At 35.0% G+C, this 19,244-nt stretch overlaps 1 protein-coding gene across 8 annotated transcripts in view; it reads left to right on the top strand.

The window, feature by feature from the left end:
* The window catches only part of ABI1 (abl interactor 1), a 127,370-nt gene extending 108,197 nt beyond the window's left edge, over nucleotides 1-19,173 (top strand). For 2 of the 8 annotated variants that reach the window (XM_049624733.1, XM_049624734.1), the window contains 5 exons: nucleotides 1,033-1,133; nucleotides 6,157-6,333; nucleotides 9,445-9,531; nucleotides 13,174-13,359; nucleotides 18,366-19,173. In XM_049624733.1, coding sequence (XP_049480690.1) covers nucleotides 1,033-1,133; nucleotides 6,157-6,333; nucleotides 9,445-9,531; nucleotides 13,174-13,359; nucleotides 18,366-18,541 — 727 coding nt within the window. In that variant the 3' untranslated portion in view covers nucleotides 18,542-19,173. Of the gene's footprint in view, nucleotides 1-1,032; nucleotides 1,134-2,002; nucleotides 2,084-6,156; nucleotides 6,334-9,444; nucleotides 9,532-13,173; nucleotides 13,360-18,365 lie in introns of all 8 variants that reach the window. The other 6 variants (XM_049624735.1, XM_049624736.1, XM_049624737.1 and 3 more) reach the window with 4 other exon arrangements.
* Nucleotides 19,174-19,244: the final 71 nt, after the last annotated feature.

Genomic DNA, 19,244 nt, shown 5'->3' with positions numbered 1-19,244 from the left:
TTTCCAAAAAATTCCCCTGTTTTATCACCATTCTTTGAGATAGATGGAGATTTTCATATTAATTCCAAAATAAAACTGGTTACACTTTTTATTAACTTACTAACTTTCATAACATCTTGTACATTTTCTTTTGTGGCATGCATCATGCTATTTTTTTTTTAATGTCTATTTAATTTTGATAGAGACAGAGTGTGAGCGGGAGAGAGGAGGGGAGACACACACACACACACACACACACAATCTGAAGCAGGCTCCAGGCTCTGAGCTGTTAGCACAAGGTCCTGACACAGAGCTTGAACTCATGAGCCGTGAGATTGTGACCTGAGCTGAAGTTGAACACTTAACTGACTGAGCCACCCAAGCTCCCACATTGTGCTGTTTTTTAATGTCTATTTTCCCATTCTCAACTGTGAGCTCCACGGCAGCCTAGTTCATGTCTGCTTTGGTACTGCTGTTCATAATAGGTGTTAAGTAAACTTTTTGGGGGGCATCAGTCAGTTAAGTCTCAGTCAGTTAAGCGTCTGACTGTTGGTGTCAGTTCAGGTCATGATTTCACGGTTCGTAGCATTGAGCCCTGCATCAGGTTCTGTGCTGGCAGCACAGAGCCTGCTTGGGATTCTTTCTCTTTTTGTCTCTCTCTCTCTCTCTCTCCCCCCCCCCCCCCCCCCCCCCCGTCTCTTTCGGCCCCTCCCTTGCTATCTCTCAAAATAAATAAACTTAAAAAAAAAATCAACTTTTGATGACTCATTGTATAAGAATTTAATAGTGATTCATTTATCAATAGGATGACCTCTTCTGATAGTTCTTTGTACTGTGTTAGGACTGTACTGATTTCCAGTAGATTGAGAAGTAGTGCAAAACACAAAAACCGCCTTAACTATTAAGGTTAAAATTGTATTGAACAGTTTTAAAAATTTTGATGTACATACGTATACACATTATAAAAGGAGTAATTAGTGGCTTTGAATTGATTGTTTCATTGTTTTTGGGTAAATCTCTAGAGTGGCTTTTTTCACATTTTTTACTTTTCAGTGGAAGTAGTGGAGGGAGTGGAAGTCGAGAAAACAGTGGAAGCAGCAGTATTGGCATTCCCATTGCCGTGCCTACACCTTCACCACCCACTATTGGACCAGGTACTTTTTTATTAATCTGTTTTAATATGTGGTAGTATTTATGAGCTTTATTATAAAGTCTGAAATAGTTTAGTTATTTTAGATAAAATTGCTTATTAAATTTATGTGATTGTTGCTAGAAGAAATGCTAACATTTAAAAACATTTTTAGGGAGACCTTCATGGAAACTTTAGGGTTTTCCTAGCTGTTTCTTACATACAGAACTTATTAAATAGCTTTACTAAGTAGTGTTTTGGCCATTTTGCTTAGAAATAGTTGCCTTGGGCACTAGTCAAGAATGACATTTATTATTTCAAGAGCAGGAGTGTCTTTAATGTAAATTATATACCAGTGAGTTTTGATGTTACCTTGTAGGCTAGTGCCTCACCTCTCGTGTTCGCTTGTTTTATGACTACTACATTTATGTATAATATTCCATGCCATGAATAAAATGCCATGAATATAAAATAGGATTAAAATAAGAAAAGTCCTTTTGCTCTTTAGATTATAGAAAAAATTTAAGAAATCATCAGAGAGCATTAAATTAATCCCTTGATTTTTTAGTAAATGAAAACTTCATAATGTTAAAAATATATATTTAAAAAGTAAGTATGATAATCAAAACTGTTAGGGAAAAATTCTTAGCTTCTCAAGGAGATTACTGAAAAAGGAGAAAAAGCTACTTATAAAAACAGGCATATTTTATAGTTAATGCAAGTATGATCTCTGTGTCCTCTTTACCTAGTAAAATTCATATTCATTTAGACATGCTTTACATGGGAGTGTCTCTTTGTTTTTTTTCCTTTCCACAACTTTGTGCTTTCTTGCTGTTTCAGAATGTTTAGTTCTCTTTCTTGTATTCTGACCTAAATTATAAACTATTTTATTAGAAAACATTTCTGTCCCTCCTCCTTCTGGAGCTCCACCAGTATCACCTCCTCCACCACTTCTCCCAGTGAACACTGTGATAGGTGAGATTGCGTAACCACTGTAGTGACGTACCTTACTTTGCACAATTCATAGTAAACTCCTCTGTTAGACTGCTAGCTTTCATAGTTATTAGGTTGTAGGTGGTAACACAAAGGTTAAAGTGTTAAATCTAATTACACTAATTTCTTCTGGTGAAAGGCCTCTGAAGTTACACAGTTAAATGTAAAATCATGTCCTCTGAAATGTGCAATGTTTCTATGCTTAATTTTTAATGTGGTTTGTATTTCTTGCTTGTTTGGATTTTCTAAGGAAAATTACAGCAGTGATTGTTCAAAAAGATATTTTTAAATTAGTAATATAATATTTTTTAAAGTGAAACTTGATTTGGAACTCCCTGCTATACAGTCAAAGAATTGGGGTGAGAATGAGTGATAGGAGAAACAAAAAATGGAGAAGAAAACGATATATGGTTATGGGGTGCTCTGAGGCTTTCCTGTGGATCGTAGTGTGAAAAACTCTGATATAGTTCAGTACTTTTGGCATCTGGGATGCCAAGAAATACATATTTTTTAATCGAATACATTTACATTGTTCCTAAATTAGAGGTGACTGGATTGAGCATATAAGGAATTCCAAATATAGACACAGTATGAAGCCATTCAACTTAGAAATATACAGTAGCAATAATCTGAGTAGAAATGGGTAATGAAATGTTTCAAATGACAGTGGAGTTTCAGCTTGGGTAAAATGAAGCTGTCCTGCTACATCTTTTCAAAACCATGGTACTTGTACTCAAAAGGGACGAAAGGAGGCAATAAAAAGAAGACCCTAATAATAAAAATGATCGTTAGAAAGTCCATGTGAGAAAAAATGCCCCCAGTGTAGGCAATAATCAGGAAAATGAAAGATAAAATCACGATGAGATAGTATTTTATATTCACTAGATAGGTGGAAATATAGAAGTCTACTAGTTCTAAATGTTGATGAGGATGTGTAGTAACAGGAAAGGACATTGCTGGTGGGAGTTTATTAGAGTTTATTAGTTGATACACGCACTTTGGGAAGTAATTTGCTGTTACCTGGTCAAGTTGAATGGGTTTCTACCTTAGATTTAATAATTTCATTTCTAGATATTTACCCTAGAGTACTGGTTCTTAGAATATGGCTACAGGACCCCTGGGGGCTGCTAAGATCCTTTTATGGAGTGTTTAAAAAAAAATTTTTTTTTTTTAATATTTATTATTTTTGAGAGAGAGAGAGAGAGAGAGAGAGAGAGCAAGCGGGGAAGGGGCACAGAGAGAGGGAGACACAGAATCGGAAGCAGGCTCCAGGCTCTGAGCTGTCAGCACAGAGCCTGATGCGGGGCTCGAACTCATAGACTGCAAGATCATGACCTGAGCTGTAGTCGGCTGCCCAACTGACTGAGCCACCCAGGCGCCACTGGAGTTTTTGAGGTCAGAACTATATTCATAATAATACTAAGACCTATTTGCCTTTTTCATTTCTCATTCTGGTACCAGTATACAGTGGGAGTTTCCAGAGCCTCTGTGACTTATGATAAAATCATTGCTGTGACAGCTAACAGAATGGTTTTTTTGTATATTCATGTGTTGTTGTTTTTTTAATTTTTTTTAACGTTTATTCATTTTTTGAGAGGCAGAGAGAGAGCACAAGCAGGGGTGGGCCAGAGAGAGAGGGAGACACAGAATCCAAAGCCGGCTCCAGGCTCTTAGCTGCCAGCGCAGAGCCTGATGCGGGGCTCGAACTCCCGAACTGTGAGATCATGTCCTGAGCCCAAGTCAGACCCCCCCAACTGACTGAACCACCCAGGTGCCCCAGTAATATTCATGTGTTTTAATTCAGTTTTAATTTCTATTATAGTAATTACTGTAATTACTCTAGTGCTGTCATCCACCTCTGCAAAAGCTTTTTGAGGTTCTCTAATTTTAAAGAGTGGACACTAAGATGATACAATTTACCACTGGCCTAGAACAGTGGCTTTCAGAGTGTGATCCCCAGACCAGCTGCATCATCACCACAGGGAAACTAGTTAGAAATGTAAATTCTCAGATCCCACTGTACACCTACTTACTCAGGAACTTTGAGGACTGGGCCCAGCAATCTGTATTATAAGAAGCCCTCAAGGTGAAATTCTCATCAGTGCTAAGTTTGAGAATCAGTGTTGTAGAGAAACTCAGGAAAAATATTTAGGCATGTTCATAGTAGTAGCATTAATATCAGCAAAAATCTGGATGCAACCCAAATGTTTAATAACAATAGAATGGATAAATATATTGTGCAATGTTCACATGCAAATAAAGCAACAAAAATGGATGATACAATATTGATATACTTACCAACATGGACGAATCTTAAAAAAAGAATATCAAAGGAAAAGAGAAAGCCAGCAGCATGCATAATTATTGCATTATGAAAGCTTATAAATTATGACTTCTCTGTATATATCTGTGCTTTAAAAAAAGAAACTGTAAAGAAAGAATGTTTAATACCTTTCGGTTTTGGGATCTAGAAGGCTCAAACAGGAAGCTTTGGTGATACTGGTAATATTCTGTTTCTTGGAGCTGAGTATCTTATTTTTCTTTAATTTACATATAAAAATATATTTATGTAAATTACAACCATTACATATAATTATATATATTAGTATACATGTTATATTTTAATATATATTTTATTATGTATTATATATATTTAATGTATTATATTTTAATATATATTATATATTAGTATATATAATTATGTATAAGAGAAATATAAAAATCATTTTACAGAGGTCTCTGTTAAAAAGTTAAAGGTTTACTTCTTAGAGCTCTCTGGAAACCCTGGCTACCCAAAATTAGTTATTCATGAGATCTTTTGATTAGGGTATTATTTTTAAAATGTGTTTCTATTCAGAAGAGGACCATGTAGGTGATTCGAATATTTAGTTACTGCCTATGGCTTGGGAGCTCCAAAATGTTAAATATTACCACTTTTTAAAATGAACAACCTCTGCTGTATGGTTTTATGGTAATAACTTGTATGACTCTAGGAGAGGTTAATTACACAACTGAATGAAAATAAACTAGTTTTACTTACTTAGTCATGGTTAGATGTTTGGGTGGGGCAAAGAAGGCTGACATTAATCCTGAAGTTACCTTTGAAAAGTGTGGTTAACTTTAGAGGCTTTGAACTTTATTAACCTTTTAAATATTAAACTTTTGAAATGTTGGTAAAGATGACTTTGAATAAAATTAAGTATTGATAGTTTTTAGTCATTTTAGATATGTATGATAATAAAGAAGATTTGTTTTGGGTAAAGAATGGAAAAAGCCCTCCAAGTATGGAGAAAGGTAATGGATATTCTACATAAAACTGCTTTTGAAATTTTGAAATTGTAAAATGATTTTACAAAGTCTAAAATTATTTCCAGTTTCTCAGTGAAAGGCGAAGTATGTTATTCTTAAAACTTTGGAGATACATAAGAAATCTGATTCTAGATATGAGTACTTTGAAACTAGAAATTTTGCTTCCCATAAAAATTCTGTCATATGTTGTATTTGATAATAATTGCTAACACAATAAACATTCACTAAATATAGTACTAAAATATAGTAGCATAGGTAGAAAGTATGCTTACTTGTTTAAATTTTATAATTTAACCTGTGCTTCTGAAGATTTGGCAATGGAAAGGAAGAAGTTTACCAACTATTAATACATTCACATCTAAAAACCGATGCTTTTCATCTCAGATTATTTTCTGGTACTTATTTTGTTGGAGAGACATAGTTTACATATAAAAGCTATATATTCTAAACTGATACAGAAAAATTTATATATAATATTAGCAAACTACCATTTGGGATTCTGCCAAATTAAAAAGTTTAAGAATGTTACTTACTTTTTCAGCTTTCCATACAGTATCTGTTTTTCCTTCTGTTTTTAACTTCAGAGGAGCTATTTGTGTTTTATCTTTACTTTTCTCTTAATTTTGTGCTGTGGGCTTTAAAAAGTAAATATTTCTTACTGTGAGTCCCCTTCCCTTTGTTCTGCCACTGGAGGTGACATACGTGCTCAAGTTCTTTGTTGGTTGCCTTTGACTAATGCTTTGCAGCAGCGCCGGGCTCAGCTCCTGGTTCCCAGTATGGCACAATGACCAGGCAGATTTCCCGACACAACTCGACCACCTCCTCGACATCTTCTGGTGGATACAGACGAGCTCCCTCTGTGACTGCTCAATTTTCTGCTCAGCCTCATGTTAATGGAGGTCCACTTTATTCTCAGAATTCAAGTAAGCTTGTGCTTTGCAGGCATACAACAGTGGAGTTCCTTTTGAACAAAAGTATTTGAAGCTGATTTTCTTGCCAGTGATAGACAACAATTGAAACCAGGCTATTTCATGTTTATTTTTGCTTTAGGAAGTTGGTCCTTGAATTGTGCTATTTTAAGAATAATTGCTTATCATTTTCTCTCAAAAAATTCAGACTTAGTATATTTATGTACTAAAATTTAATGATTTTTATTACTATAAATAGAACTAGAAGAAAAAATACTGAAATTAGTTAAGCTGAATTTATTTTTATTGGCATGTTTGAGACCATTCAATAACACTGAAAGTAAGAACATTGAAAAATTGTTCTTTAATATAATGAAATTGCTGGCTATCACTTTTAAGCTTGTTAACCTGTACTGAAATGAGTTCTGAACCATTGAAAACATTTGTGATGCCTGCTTATTCTGTTTCTAATCACTGTAACAGTTGGGGTGGGGACTTTCTTCTGATTTCTTTCTCTTCACATCAAATTGCACATCTCAACACTAACTGCAATTTAAAGGCTTAAAGATATTTAAAGATTAGAAAATAGTTTTGGCATCTAAAGACAGGAAGTATGAATTGCTTAGGATAATCATTAATTTCAGTTTCATATTAAACTCATATTGAAAATCATTAATTTCGTTTCATATTAAAATGCTTAATTCAAAAAGAAAAAAAAATCTGAAATGAGCCTGTTGTCCAGTATTTATTATTGGCTTGAAGAGGTGAATACTGGGCATAGACTGGAACACACTTTCCCATGTGGCTTTTGTAACTGCTTTCTAGAGCTGCATGTTGTATTAGTAAAAAACACTGAATACTCCTTGTTTACCTAGGAAGGTGGTTTTAAGTTTATTTATAATGCATATTCTGAACATGTATTTTAAAGCAGAGCTAGAGGAAAGTTCTCTTATTTGTTCCCAGTGTAAATTTTAGAGTTAAAGATTGTGTTATAGCAAGAAACTTCTAAGAATTGAAAAACACTTTAGCAGAAATGTCAAAATTCACAGATAATCCTCAAGTTTATACAGTCCTTTTCCAGACTAAAATTTTCTTCCAGGCTACCAAGAAATTTTGCCAGCTAGAATTTTACCTCACATTTTCCTTGATTTCCGTTTGGTAATGAAAGGTAGTTAGAGTCTTAATATTCCCTGGATTATTGGATTATTATTAGCCTCAGTGGTTTCATGATCTTTTAATTTTTTTTTATAATATGTTGTGTTTTTAGATCCCATCTTTATGTTCTTTTTTTTCTTTTCCTCACTTAGACATTTAGTTCATTCTGCAAATAGAATTTTTGGTGACACTTCACCTAATATATGTTTGTGCAGTTTTATTTTAACAGTGCTTGGTGGGTTATTCTTAAATAAGACATTTTCGTTACTGAATGACTATATCTTTTTGAAACTATAAAGGAAATTTGGACTCGAATTTAAAAAATAAATTATGTGTCAAAATAATTTTCCTTCAGTCTAGTTACTGTTGGTGTTGTAATAATTGCAGTAGTAGTAGCGGTTGTTATAGTATTTTTAGTACGTAAATGTTTTTAGTGTTTTGATGTGCATATTTCCCCTTCTGTCCCAAGTGTGGCGATAACGACTAGTATCTTCCTAACATAGCTTTTCTTTTTCTCTACATACTAACCAGCATGTCTAGCTACTAAGGGTTGTTTCTAAACAATTTTTTTTAGGTTTGTGGGAGGGTTTTTGTTTTTTAAATCAGAACTGTAATATTTTACTTCTTAACAAGCCTTCTGTATACAAAGTATCAAAATCAATGAGGACCAATATCCTAGTGAATTGATGTCAATTTTAGCCATACAATGAATATTAATGAACTTACATTGCTTTGTTATTGTTGCTTTGAATACCTAACCTCTTTCAAATTTTTATGCTTACCAACAAAATTCTACGTTGTGTTAACTGAAACAACCCTTTGGTTACATGATCCTTGGGAATGAATAAATTGTTTTTCTCTGTCAATTTAGTGTCACATTTTGGTGACTGCCAGTAAATTGAATTTTGCAGTTCAGTCCTGTTGACTTTTCTGAGCAATCTTTGGCATTTACTGCCTAGTTAAAATGAGACAAAGTGGTAAACTTCTGAATGTTTACTTCTAGTTTGTTACAGTTTTTAATATATTTGCTGCCCACGTGAACATTTGATATCAATTTCCTACAAATTATGTCCTCTCCAGAAAACAGTTGGAATGATTACAACTACTCAGTGATTTGTTAGAAAGTACTTTAATGCAAATAATTGTATATTTTAACCTGTTGTGAGATCAGGTTCCCTATATAGGCTCAGAACAGTGATAAAATGAAGAAGGCCACTTTGAAATACTTATCCTATGAAACTCAATGAACAGTTAACATGGTATGTAGAGCAGTGTTATTCCCTGGTAAATTTAGGAGTGATATCTTTGAAAATAAAATTGTCAACTTAGAAAATAATAATGACCTTGTTTTACAAATAAGGGTTTTTCCTGGAGAGCTATGTACAAATTTAGATACATAATAAGAACTGGTTTTTAAAGGAAACCTGTGATTAATGTATTTATTTACATATGGAAGAAACCGCTATTCCATAACGTACTTATTTGGGTTCTAATTTACAGCATTACCTTAAAGCTAGACATATATACCTGTTAGGTTATAGAGATAGGCAAAGACAGTATCCTGGAATTATTCCAGACAGTATCCTGGAAACCTCCATCTGTATTTTGCTGTTACTCATTTTTTTAAAGTCTTTCCTTAGAATTTGAAAATTCGTTGCATGAAAATGAATGTGATGGTAAATTTAAGTCCTTCCCCAAACAGTTTAATATTAGGATTAAATCAAATGTGTTTTTTTTTTTTTAAACATAAAATTAACCAGTGGGCTATAAACACAGTTCAGGTTTGCTGGTGGGAAGTGAACGTGAAGGTTCTGCAGGTTTTTGTTTTGTTTTTTGTTTGTTTTGTTTCATTTGCAAACTGTTCTTTGCATACTTATGTTTGTGGTCCTTGTAACTGACTTCTGCTTTTTGTTTGTTTCCTTTTCTTTCCTTTATCTGTTTTACTCCCCCATACTGTATTGTTGCTACCAGTTTCTGTTGCTCCACCCCCTCCCCCTATGCCTCAGTTGACTCCACAGATACCTCTCACAGGCTTCGTGGCCAGGGTGCAGGAAAACAGTAAGTTTGGAAAAACTGAGCTGTCAAAGAGTAGAGGCTGTCTCCTTATAGCATGCATGGCTGATGAGTCATCATTTCCTTTTATTGAGACGCTAATCTTACCTTGAAAATAGGTGCAGATACGTTTTTAAAACTGAAGAGCACGGTCTTCAGTTTTTTCTCTTGTATGCATGATTACTGACCCATATAAATTTCAAAACTTCAACTTTCTTATGTATTTACATGATCTAAAACTTGAAATCTGATCTTTGCAGATTCTTAAGGAAAGTGTAATCAAACAAAAATTCAAATTGTGTGGAAACTGCCAGCTTCCAAGAGCTATTAGGGGAATTAGAAAACATTTTTTTATTCTGTTGCCAACAAATTCATATATAGATAATTATAGTATGAGATTAAATTTATTACGCATTTGGGGCAGTTCCCCCCCCCCTTTAGTTACATAAAAATTTTAGAGAAAGCTTTGTATTATCAGATTTTTATACATAAATAATTTTGAATCTATATAGCAATTTGTTGTTAGCTTGAGAATGAATCTGCAAGAATAACTAATTTACATCCAAGTTATCCATCTAGGAGTGATAATCAGTGTTGAGCCCTCTTCATGATCTGGCCATATGCAGGCCCATGTCAATTTTTAGGTCTTTTCTCAGGAAGGTCAGATTTACAATTTTTGGAAATTCTTTAGGATACATGAATTTAATTAGGATAGAGTAGTTTATATTGCTGCCTGATTACTTTGAGGTTCCAGAAGATATATAATCCTAACTACACGATCAGAGTGCATGTTGACAAAATGAAAAAAACCACTATTACTGAATTATACTATGCCGAAATAGCTGTTGAGATTAAGATGGTAAACTGGTCTAGTAGTGATTTACTTCATTTGGGAGCCATCACCATGCAAATAAATTTTAGAATGATTTGAACAAATATGTAGCCCACATGACCGATCGCCTCATCTTCCAGGAAAATACATTGTGGCAAATGCCATTGCTCAGCCTTTGCTGACCCTGTTGTGTAATCTCCATACTTCCTCCCTTCCTCTAGTCAAATAATTGTTTACGCAGTGTTATGTGCTAGACTCTGGGAAGAGTTCAAATTTCGACCTTTAAGAAACATATAGGATTGAATGGGCTCTTCATAAAACATTGTGGTTCCAAAATGTTGAAATTTCTGAGTGTAAACCACCCTTATTCTTAGCAGTTGTTCGAAAACTTCCATATGTTTAAACTTAAGTGAATCTTATTTTTAAAAAGAAGGGAATGAGGATAAATTGCTGGTCCTTAATGCTATAAGAGTTTAAAAACTTGAGCTGCCTTACAGCCAAAATTAGGAGGAAATATTTTAAAATAGCCATAATAAACATCCATTTAATGGAGCCAAAGCATATTGACTAGCATTTTTGGTAATTCTTTTTTATAGAAGTTCAGTATTAATGTACATAATTCTAGGTATGCATTTTTTTTCCTAAGGAGGACCATGGTACTTAACTACTATTTTATTTTAGTTCCTTTTCCCAAACTTATGAACTGGAGTCAGTATTTTCCTTGGGCTGCAGAATGCCCAACTTTGTTTGGCATCTGTTTTCTTTGAAAGCATGTAAGGAGAATTATGAACTTTGTGTCAATATCTTACATGTTTTATGGAGTACATATTTTCTGTGTTCTTTTAAATATGAAGTTTCCTGTGACACTAAAAATTGATGATGATAATGCATGTGGTAGTTAACCTGTTAAATGTGTTTCGGTTTAAGACATAAGCCCCTAAAAAAGTCAGCAGTGTCTTTACATCTGTATATGATTAACATCAGGAAGCATTTTTGAACTAATTATGCATGGTGCTAGACAAAGTATTATGCATAGAGAATTAGATTGACCAGACTTCTGCCCCTGTGTATATATAATTTGGAGATAAGCCAGTGTAGATTCACAGAGTTTGGATATGAAGACAATGGAGTGAAAACATTAAACTAGTAAGTTATATATAAGTCAAGAGTAAATGCAATTTAGGGACAGCAAATGTGTAATTTATGCAGTAAGCCAAATTAAGGATATGAGCTATGGCTCTGATGTTAGAAAATGGATTCATACCCATTTTCTTCTCCTCTCAATAATATTAGAAAGCTTTGTGTAGAAAGTAAGGGCAAAAATAAAACGGAATCAAGCATTTGGTGGAAAAATAAATTATAGACCTGTTAGATAGCTATCAGAATGAGCATCATTGCACAGGATGTGTTTTCTAGTAAGTCTTTCTTGTACCATCAGGATAAAATAAAAATCACAGAATTGAAGTGGTTATGGAAGTAGGGCTTTTATCCACAGATGTTTTAAATTTGGATTCCTTTGTTGCATTCTCAGCACGTTATTCCAAATAGGGTAGAATAAACTTTAAAATCTGTATTAACAAGTAGATTATGACTGCTTTCTTTGATCACATAAATGGCCCCAGATATTGGCATTCGAGTTAGTATTTTAGTATTCTGTATTTCTCCTCTGCAGATATTATATAATTCTTATGTCAATTTGTGTCAAAGAATTTTTGTCTTTAGCTTTCAAAGAAATGTATGGATCAGAAATTTGAATTAAGAATTAGTTGTGTGTTTTGGCTTTGAACTCTTGGAAGCATTGTTACCTGGAATCATCATAGTTCAGAGAGCCTAGTTCTAGCCTGATACTTCCTCATCTCACTGTTGACACCCTTGATTATTTAAGTAACACACACATGTACCACACCCATCTACAGCTTGAGGTATGAGTCGTTTTTATTGTTTTGCACGATATAAGTTCATTTTTGTTTGTTTGTTTGTTTTTAATTATATCTTCCCGTAATACTTTATTAAAAAAATATTGTGGATGTATTCTGAGACAATTGGAACATTAGGATCTAGTCTTTCCCTCATCCCATGCTTAAGTTTTACCAGCAATAATGCAAGAATCTTAGCTCCTTTCTGCATTTAAAAAGTTGATTCTGAATACAAACATTTTTGAAAATACTCAACACAATTTTGTATTAGTTTGGAATTATTTAATTTCTAATTTAATTTTCTCTTGTAAATAATAGAAAACCTACACATAGAAGCAGACCTGGTACCACAAACCTTTTTCTCGATTAAAACAGACAAAAATAAATATCCCACCCACTGGAGGCTTATTTCTGGGGAACTAAAAGATAACTGAAAGCCAAATCAGGGACCTGAATGTGCACAGTGAATGGTTATCAAACCATATATGAAATGGTATTCCTAACATTTACAGTAGCCCGAATGGGAAATGTGACATATGGCTTATTTACAAGGAGGTAGGCTGACTAAAGGGTAATGTTTGTTCCGATCTCAGTGTTGGAGTAAGGAAACTTTTTTACTCCTATAATTTTTATAAAAAGAGACATTGTTTCCTAACCTCCTGCATTCATTGATTTGTAGCACTTCCTAATACCTTTATTTTTAACTCATTTTATTATTGTTCATATTATTATTAAGAGTAGTAGAAGCTCTAACACACCAAGCTTTTATTTCTAATCACTGCATGTCTTACTATAGTGCATGCTGTATACAAATTAGAGCTTTCTTAAATTCTTCTTTTAACTTCAGAGTTTTCATTTACTCTAATTTCTGATTCAAATTAATTATCTGAATTCTTTCAGTTGCTGATAGTCCAACCCCACCACCGCCACCTCCCCCAGATGACATTCCTATGTTTGATGACTCTCCACCTCCGCCACCACCACCCCCAGTGGATTATGAGGATGAAGAGGCTGCAGTAGTTCAGTATAATGATCCATATGCAGATGGGGATCCTGCTTGGGCCCCCAAGAATTATATTGAGAAAGGTAAGGTACAGTCATCACTGAATTGAGGTGAAGGAAAATAACCTAATTATAGAATTTTTAGAGCTATAAAGAACATCTGATAGTCTGGTGTTTGCAGCCCTTTGAATAAGCATTTTTGAGAGAGAGAGAGAGAGAGTGAGAGAGAGAGAGAGAGAGAGAGAGAGAGAGAGAACGAACCCGGGGGAGGGGAGAGAGAGGAGGAGACAGCAGATCTAAAATTGGCTCCATGCTGACAGCAGAGAGCCTGACATGGGGCTCAAACCCACGAACCTGCAGATCATGACCTGAGCCAGAAGTCAGGCACTTAACCAGCTGAGCCACCCGGGCACCCCAACCCTTTGAATAGCCTTATCCAGCTAAGATAATTTAGTCAAACCTTATTTTCTATACATTTCCATTATAAAGGGATGGTCTTTATTTTTCAAATTAAAAGTGTATTATGTTAGATGTGCTTTTTCAAATGACGTAGGCTGGAGATGAACTTGCCCGTTTGCATTTTACAGATGAAACCAGTAAGGCACAAAATAGCAGTTAACTGACTTGCTAAAGATACAGAATTAGTAAAGATTTAAAGCAAGATTTCTACTCTTACAATTAAAAGGGAAACCTTTAGAGTTCTGAAAAATGTTTACAATGTGGTTAATCAGTTTGATTGCCTTTGAAATATATTCCCTTCCATTGGCTTTCCTCGATTAAATGCCTTTAAGCAAGTAGCTCTATAGCTCTGGAGACCTGCAGCATTCTCTTGTGCCCAAGTTTTGAATACTAGGCTAAAAGGGAATTTGCTGTATTCCTTTTATATGTACGTGTGTGTATTTAAATTTTTTTAGTTGATACAAAGTTACATTAGTTTCAGGTTTACAGCACAGTGATTCAGCATCTCTGTAGGTTATACTATGCTCACTACAAGTGTAGCTTCCATCTGTCTCTGTGCTGTATGTACCTTTCTAAATATTTTTAAACAGGTACTCTACACACTGTTCAGGAAATCTCAAATATTCTACTTTATGTTTAGATTCTCTTGTACCTTCAAATAGAGATATGTTATGGTTATTATGAAGGTGATAAACTTAAATAGTCTTGAATTGTGTACCGGTAGTTCCTGGCTTGGAAAAGCAAATTTAACTTTAAATTGGGACTACTATGGAACTAATAAAAAGTTGACAAATTTGAAATATTATGGTTAATATTAATATTAATAATATATTTGGCAATAGAGCAGAATTTAAAAAATGTCTTTGCAAATTAAAATAATGGTCTTATATTAGTGGTCATCACACATGTTCTATAAAACACCAGATAATAAATACATATTTTTAAAGTTTATGTATATATTTTGAAAGGGAGAGGGAGAATCCTAAGCAGGCTCCACACTGCCAGTGCAGAGCCTGATGCAGGGCTTGAACTCAAAAGCTATGAGGTCGTGACCTGACCTGAGCCAAAATCAAGAGTTGGATGCTGCTTAACTGAACCACCCAGGTGCCTCGAAAACATTTTTAACTTAAAAAAAAAAAAACAAAAACTGGAGGTATAATTACGCAACAGCATTCTGTTAGTTTCAGGTATACAATGTAATGATTTGATATTTGTCTTGCAAATGAAATATTTTTAAGTTTGCCAGCTCTACAGTCTGTTTTGTTACAACTAGTAAGCCCCACTGTTGTAGCACAAAAGCAGCCATAGATGCTACATAGTGAGTGGATATGTCTGTCCATGTTCCAATAAAACTTTATTTATTTTTTATGTTTTATTTATTTTTGAGAGAGGGTGGTTGGGGAGAGGAGGAGTTGCGGGGTGGGGGGGGGGGGGTGGGGGGAGGGGGGGGGGGCAGAGGATCCGAGGTGGGCTCTGTGCTGACAGCAGTGAGCCCAGTGTGGGGCTCAAACTCTCGAACTGTGAGATCATGGCCTGAGCCAAAGTCAGATGCTTAACTGACTGAGCCACTCAGGTGCCCCCAATAAAACTTTATTTACAGAAAAGGTAGTGGCTTGGATTTGGCCATGGGCCATTGTTTGCTGACCCATAGTCTAAATCAGAGAGTTGAGATTTAGTAGGATTGTATTTAAAGTCTTTTTTTTTTTTTTTAACTTTATAATTTTGAGAGAGAGAGCACACACATGAGCAGAGAAGGGACAGAGAGAGAGGGAGAGAGAATCCTAAGCAGGCTTCATGCTGTCAGCATGGACCCCGATGTGGGGCTCAGTCCCATGAACCACGAGGTCATGACCTGAGCCAAAATCAAGAGTTGGGTGCTTAACCGACAGAGCCACCCAGGCACCCCTCTATTTAAAGTCTTTTTAGGGGCGCCTGGGTGGCTCAGTCGGTTAAGCGGCTGACTTCGGCTCAGGTCATGATCTCGCGGTCCGTGAGTTCGAGCCCCGTGTCGGGCTCTGTGCTGCTAGCTCAGAGCCTGGAGCCTGTTTCAGATTCTGTGTCTCCCTCTCTCTGACCCTCCCCCATTCATGCTCTGTCTCTCTCTGTCTCAAAAATAAATAAACATTAAAAAAAACTAAAAAAAAAATAAAATAAAGTCTTTTTAAATACTTTTATAATCACAAGATGAATAAGGCCTGGTTTAATAGGATTTTAGTTGAATGTATTGATAGTATGTTATGACTGTTTAGAATCTAAAAGCCAAATTCTTAGGGTACATTAGCTGAACTTTAACCTACTGTGTGCCGTTCTTATCATATCCATTTATATTATACTAGCATTATGTTCAGTTTTGAGTATCACACTTTAAGATCCTGCAGACAGGAATGCCTTCAAGAGGAGAATATTCAGGAGGCAAAATATCTGGGAAGTGTACCTATAATGTGAAACAGTTGAAAGCAGTATTTCTAAGTTGAGGAAAGGGTGGCAGAGGAACTAGATAGCTGTCTTCAAATTTTTGTCATGTAGGATTACAGTATTAGACTGAGTTTTAAAAAAATCTGACAGTACATACAGAAGAAGGGGGAGTTTAGCTATTTATATGAATCAGATTCTGGAGAGTGGAATGGACATTGAATTTTCATGATTAAATTCTTAGTAGTAAGCCTTATTATATGAGAGTATATGCATTGGAAGGAGGGGAGGTTGGCTGTGATCAGGATTGATTTACAAAAGGACTTGGAAAATAGAAACCATTAATTTGATTCAGTACTCTTATCAGCTGTTTGTCTAAGTGGAACTAAAAATTCTGAATAACTTTGAGGATATGAGGCTTTTGTCACGATCAGTTCAAAAGTCATCTACACTACACAAACTAACCCATTTTTACTCTCAGTACAGAGAAATTAGTGTTACCAACGCTAATAAATAATAAATAATTGACACATTAGTAAGTATTACGTTGGCTATTTAAAATATTACAGTGTTTTCCTTACTAATGGTTTTCTAGTAATCACTCATTTTCTTGAGTGGTTATTTAGCCAAAAACAATACCAGGATAATAATTTATTCTGTATGTTGGATAGGTTGGTGAGCTTGTAATCACAGTACTGATCTGATGCAGGATTAAAATAGAGACAAATGGACTTGTTGAGTTTACTTAATACAGTTTTGTAAAGGGAAAAAAAAGGTTGCCTGTTTTAATTTAGTAAATGGTGCTATGGATCAGTGCTTCAGGTCTGTTCTTTATTATAATTCACTAATTCAGAATAATTATGAGGAGAAGCTATCTTTCTTAGGGGAAAAGTGAGTTCCAGAATATCTTAAGTATCTTAAGAACTGTTTTAAGAAAAAGATAACATGAGGTAATCAATGAAAATATGACATACCATTTCACATACACTAGAAAATTGCATGTAACTTCAGAACTATCAGGCTATAAAGGCAGAATGAAGGAACAATAAAATTCATAAACCAGTTGTTTGGAAAACTTGTGATTTTTTTGGTGACTGTCCTTTCCATAGTACTGTTAAAAAGGAAATGAATATTTGAACTCAAAATAATCAAATACCACAGAATTGCAAACAGTTCTCAAAGTCTTTTTTTTTTATTTTTTAACGTTTATTCATTTTTGAGAGAGTGCAAGTGGGGGAAGGGCAGAGAGAGAGGGAGACACAGAATCTGAAGCAGGCTCCAGGCTCTGGGCGTCAGCACAGAGCCCCATGTGGGACTTGAACCCATAGACCGCGAGATTGTGACCTGAGCTGAAGTCGGCCGCTTAACTGAGTGAGCCACCCACGCGCCCCTACCGTTCTCTAAGTCTTAATTAATGGGTCTTTTCTCACCTATTTACCACTTCAACAACAACAACAACAACAAAAAACTCATCCTGTTGGGGCACCTGGGTGGCTCAGTTGATTAAGCATCTGACTTCGGCCCAAGTCATGATCTCGTGGTTTGTGGGTTTGAACCCCACGTTGGGCTCTGGTGACAGCTCAGAGCCTGGAGCCAGCTTCAGGTTCTGTCTCCCTCTCACTCTACCCCCGCTCATACTCAGTCTCTGAAAAATAAATGAACCTTAAAAAAAAAAAGTTAAAAATCCTGTTGACCTTTAAAATGTGTAAGTTTTTTTGTTTTTGTTTTTTTTTTAAATCTAGGGCTAGTCCCGTAAATTACATGTATATTTTCTGTGGATGAGTAGGATGAGATTTACCTCCCAGGAGATGTGTATTTTCAAATTAGATAGCTTGGGTTGTTACCTGATTTACTGATTGACTCTGTAGCTTTGCCCAGTACTTTGGGGAAATGTTGCTTTGCGGTGGCTGCACTTAGTAGATATTTGTACAAATGAAACATCCAATACTAAAATAGGAAGATCTTTCCTGGATGGATTGGTTGAAACTGTTGATTTCTAGCTAGTCAAATTGTCAGTTTTATCCTAAGACCAAGCCAGTGATTTAGGCACATTGTTTGGCCACTGACTTACCTGTATTTATTAATGTAAGAATTCACAATTTTCATACAAATGGTTTTTGCTATACTATAGATTTAATTGGCATTACATTTTAAAATTCAGTTAATGCTGGAAATGGTGCGCTTATACTTACATGGTATTTCAACTCTTTTTTCCATAGTTGTGGCAATATATGATTATACGAAAGACAAGGATGATGAGCTATCATTTATGGAGGGTGCAATCATTTATGTAATAAAGAAGAATGACGATGGCTGGTATGAAGGAGTCTGCAATCGAGTGACTGGTCTGTTCCCTGGGAACTATGTTGAATCAATCATGCACTATGCTGATTAAATTTTTTGCTTTTAAAGTAGGTTCTTATTATTCAGTCATACTGTGGGACTATTATGGTTAACAGAATTGTCTTAAAATGTTTTCAAACGTGCCCATATTTTCAGGACATGCTGTTTTATTGGTATAATTGAATGTCTACGTGTAAGCATAAATCTTTGAGGCAGTTTGTGTATTGCTAAACAGCAATTAATACAGGAGGCTGTCCATACCTGATTATGCTTATGTACTTACTTACACAGTTAACTTTATGACCAGCCTAAGTATTCTGGGGGTGTGGGGTAGAATATTTAACAAATCATGATTCAGACTGTACCATTACATGTTTCCGTGCAGCATGGTTACTAACGCTATGTCAGACTAATATTAAAATCAGAAAACTTCAATCCTGGTGCTGGTCATACTTTTTGTTTAGACTTTCTCATTCTTGAAATATAATATTTGTTTAAAGCATGCATACAAATTTATGTATTGAAATATACTTAAAAAATCCAAGATGCTTCCAATTTGTGTAATATTTACTTGGAGTACTCGTACTTAGGTCTCTTGAAATGAATTGAGTCTCTAAGGTCTCCATGTGAAACAAAACAAAGGGTTATCTGTAATGTTGTAATTTGTACCTAAGTTTTTTAATGAGTGAATTTGCATTATAAATTTTTTCCATTCATAAATAAGTGAACCAAAGGTTTTTGTCCTTTCCTTCACT

Source organism: Panthera uncia, chromosome B4, assembly GCF_023721935.1.
Source record: "Panthera uncia isolate 11264 chromosome B4, Puncia_PCG_1.0, whole genome shotgun sequence".
NCBI lineage: Eukaryota > Metazoa > Chordata > Mammalia > Carnivora > Felidae > Panthera > Panthera uncia.
The sequence above is the reverse complement of the archived record's forward strand: the minus strand, read 5'-3'. Positions and strand labels throughout refer to the sequence as shown.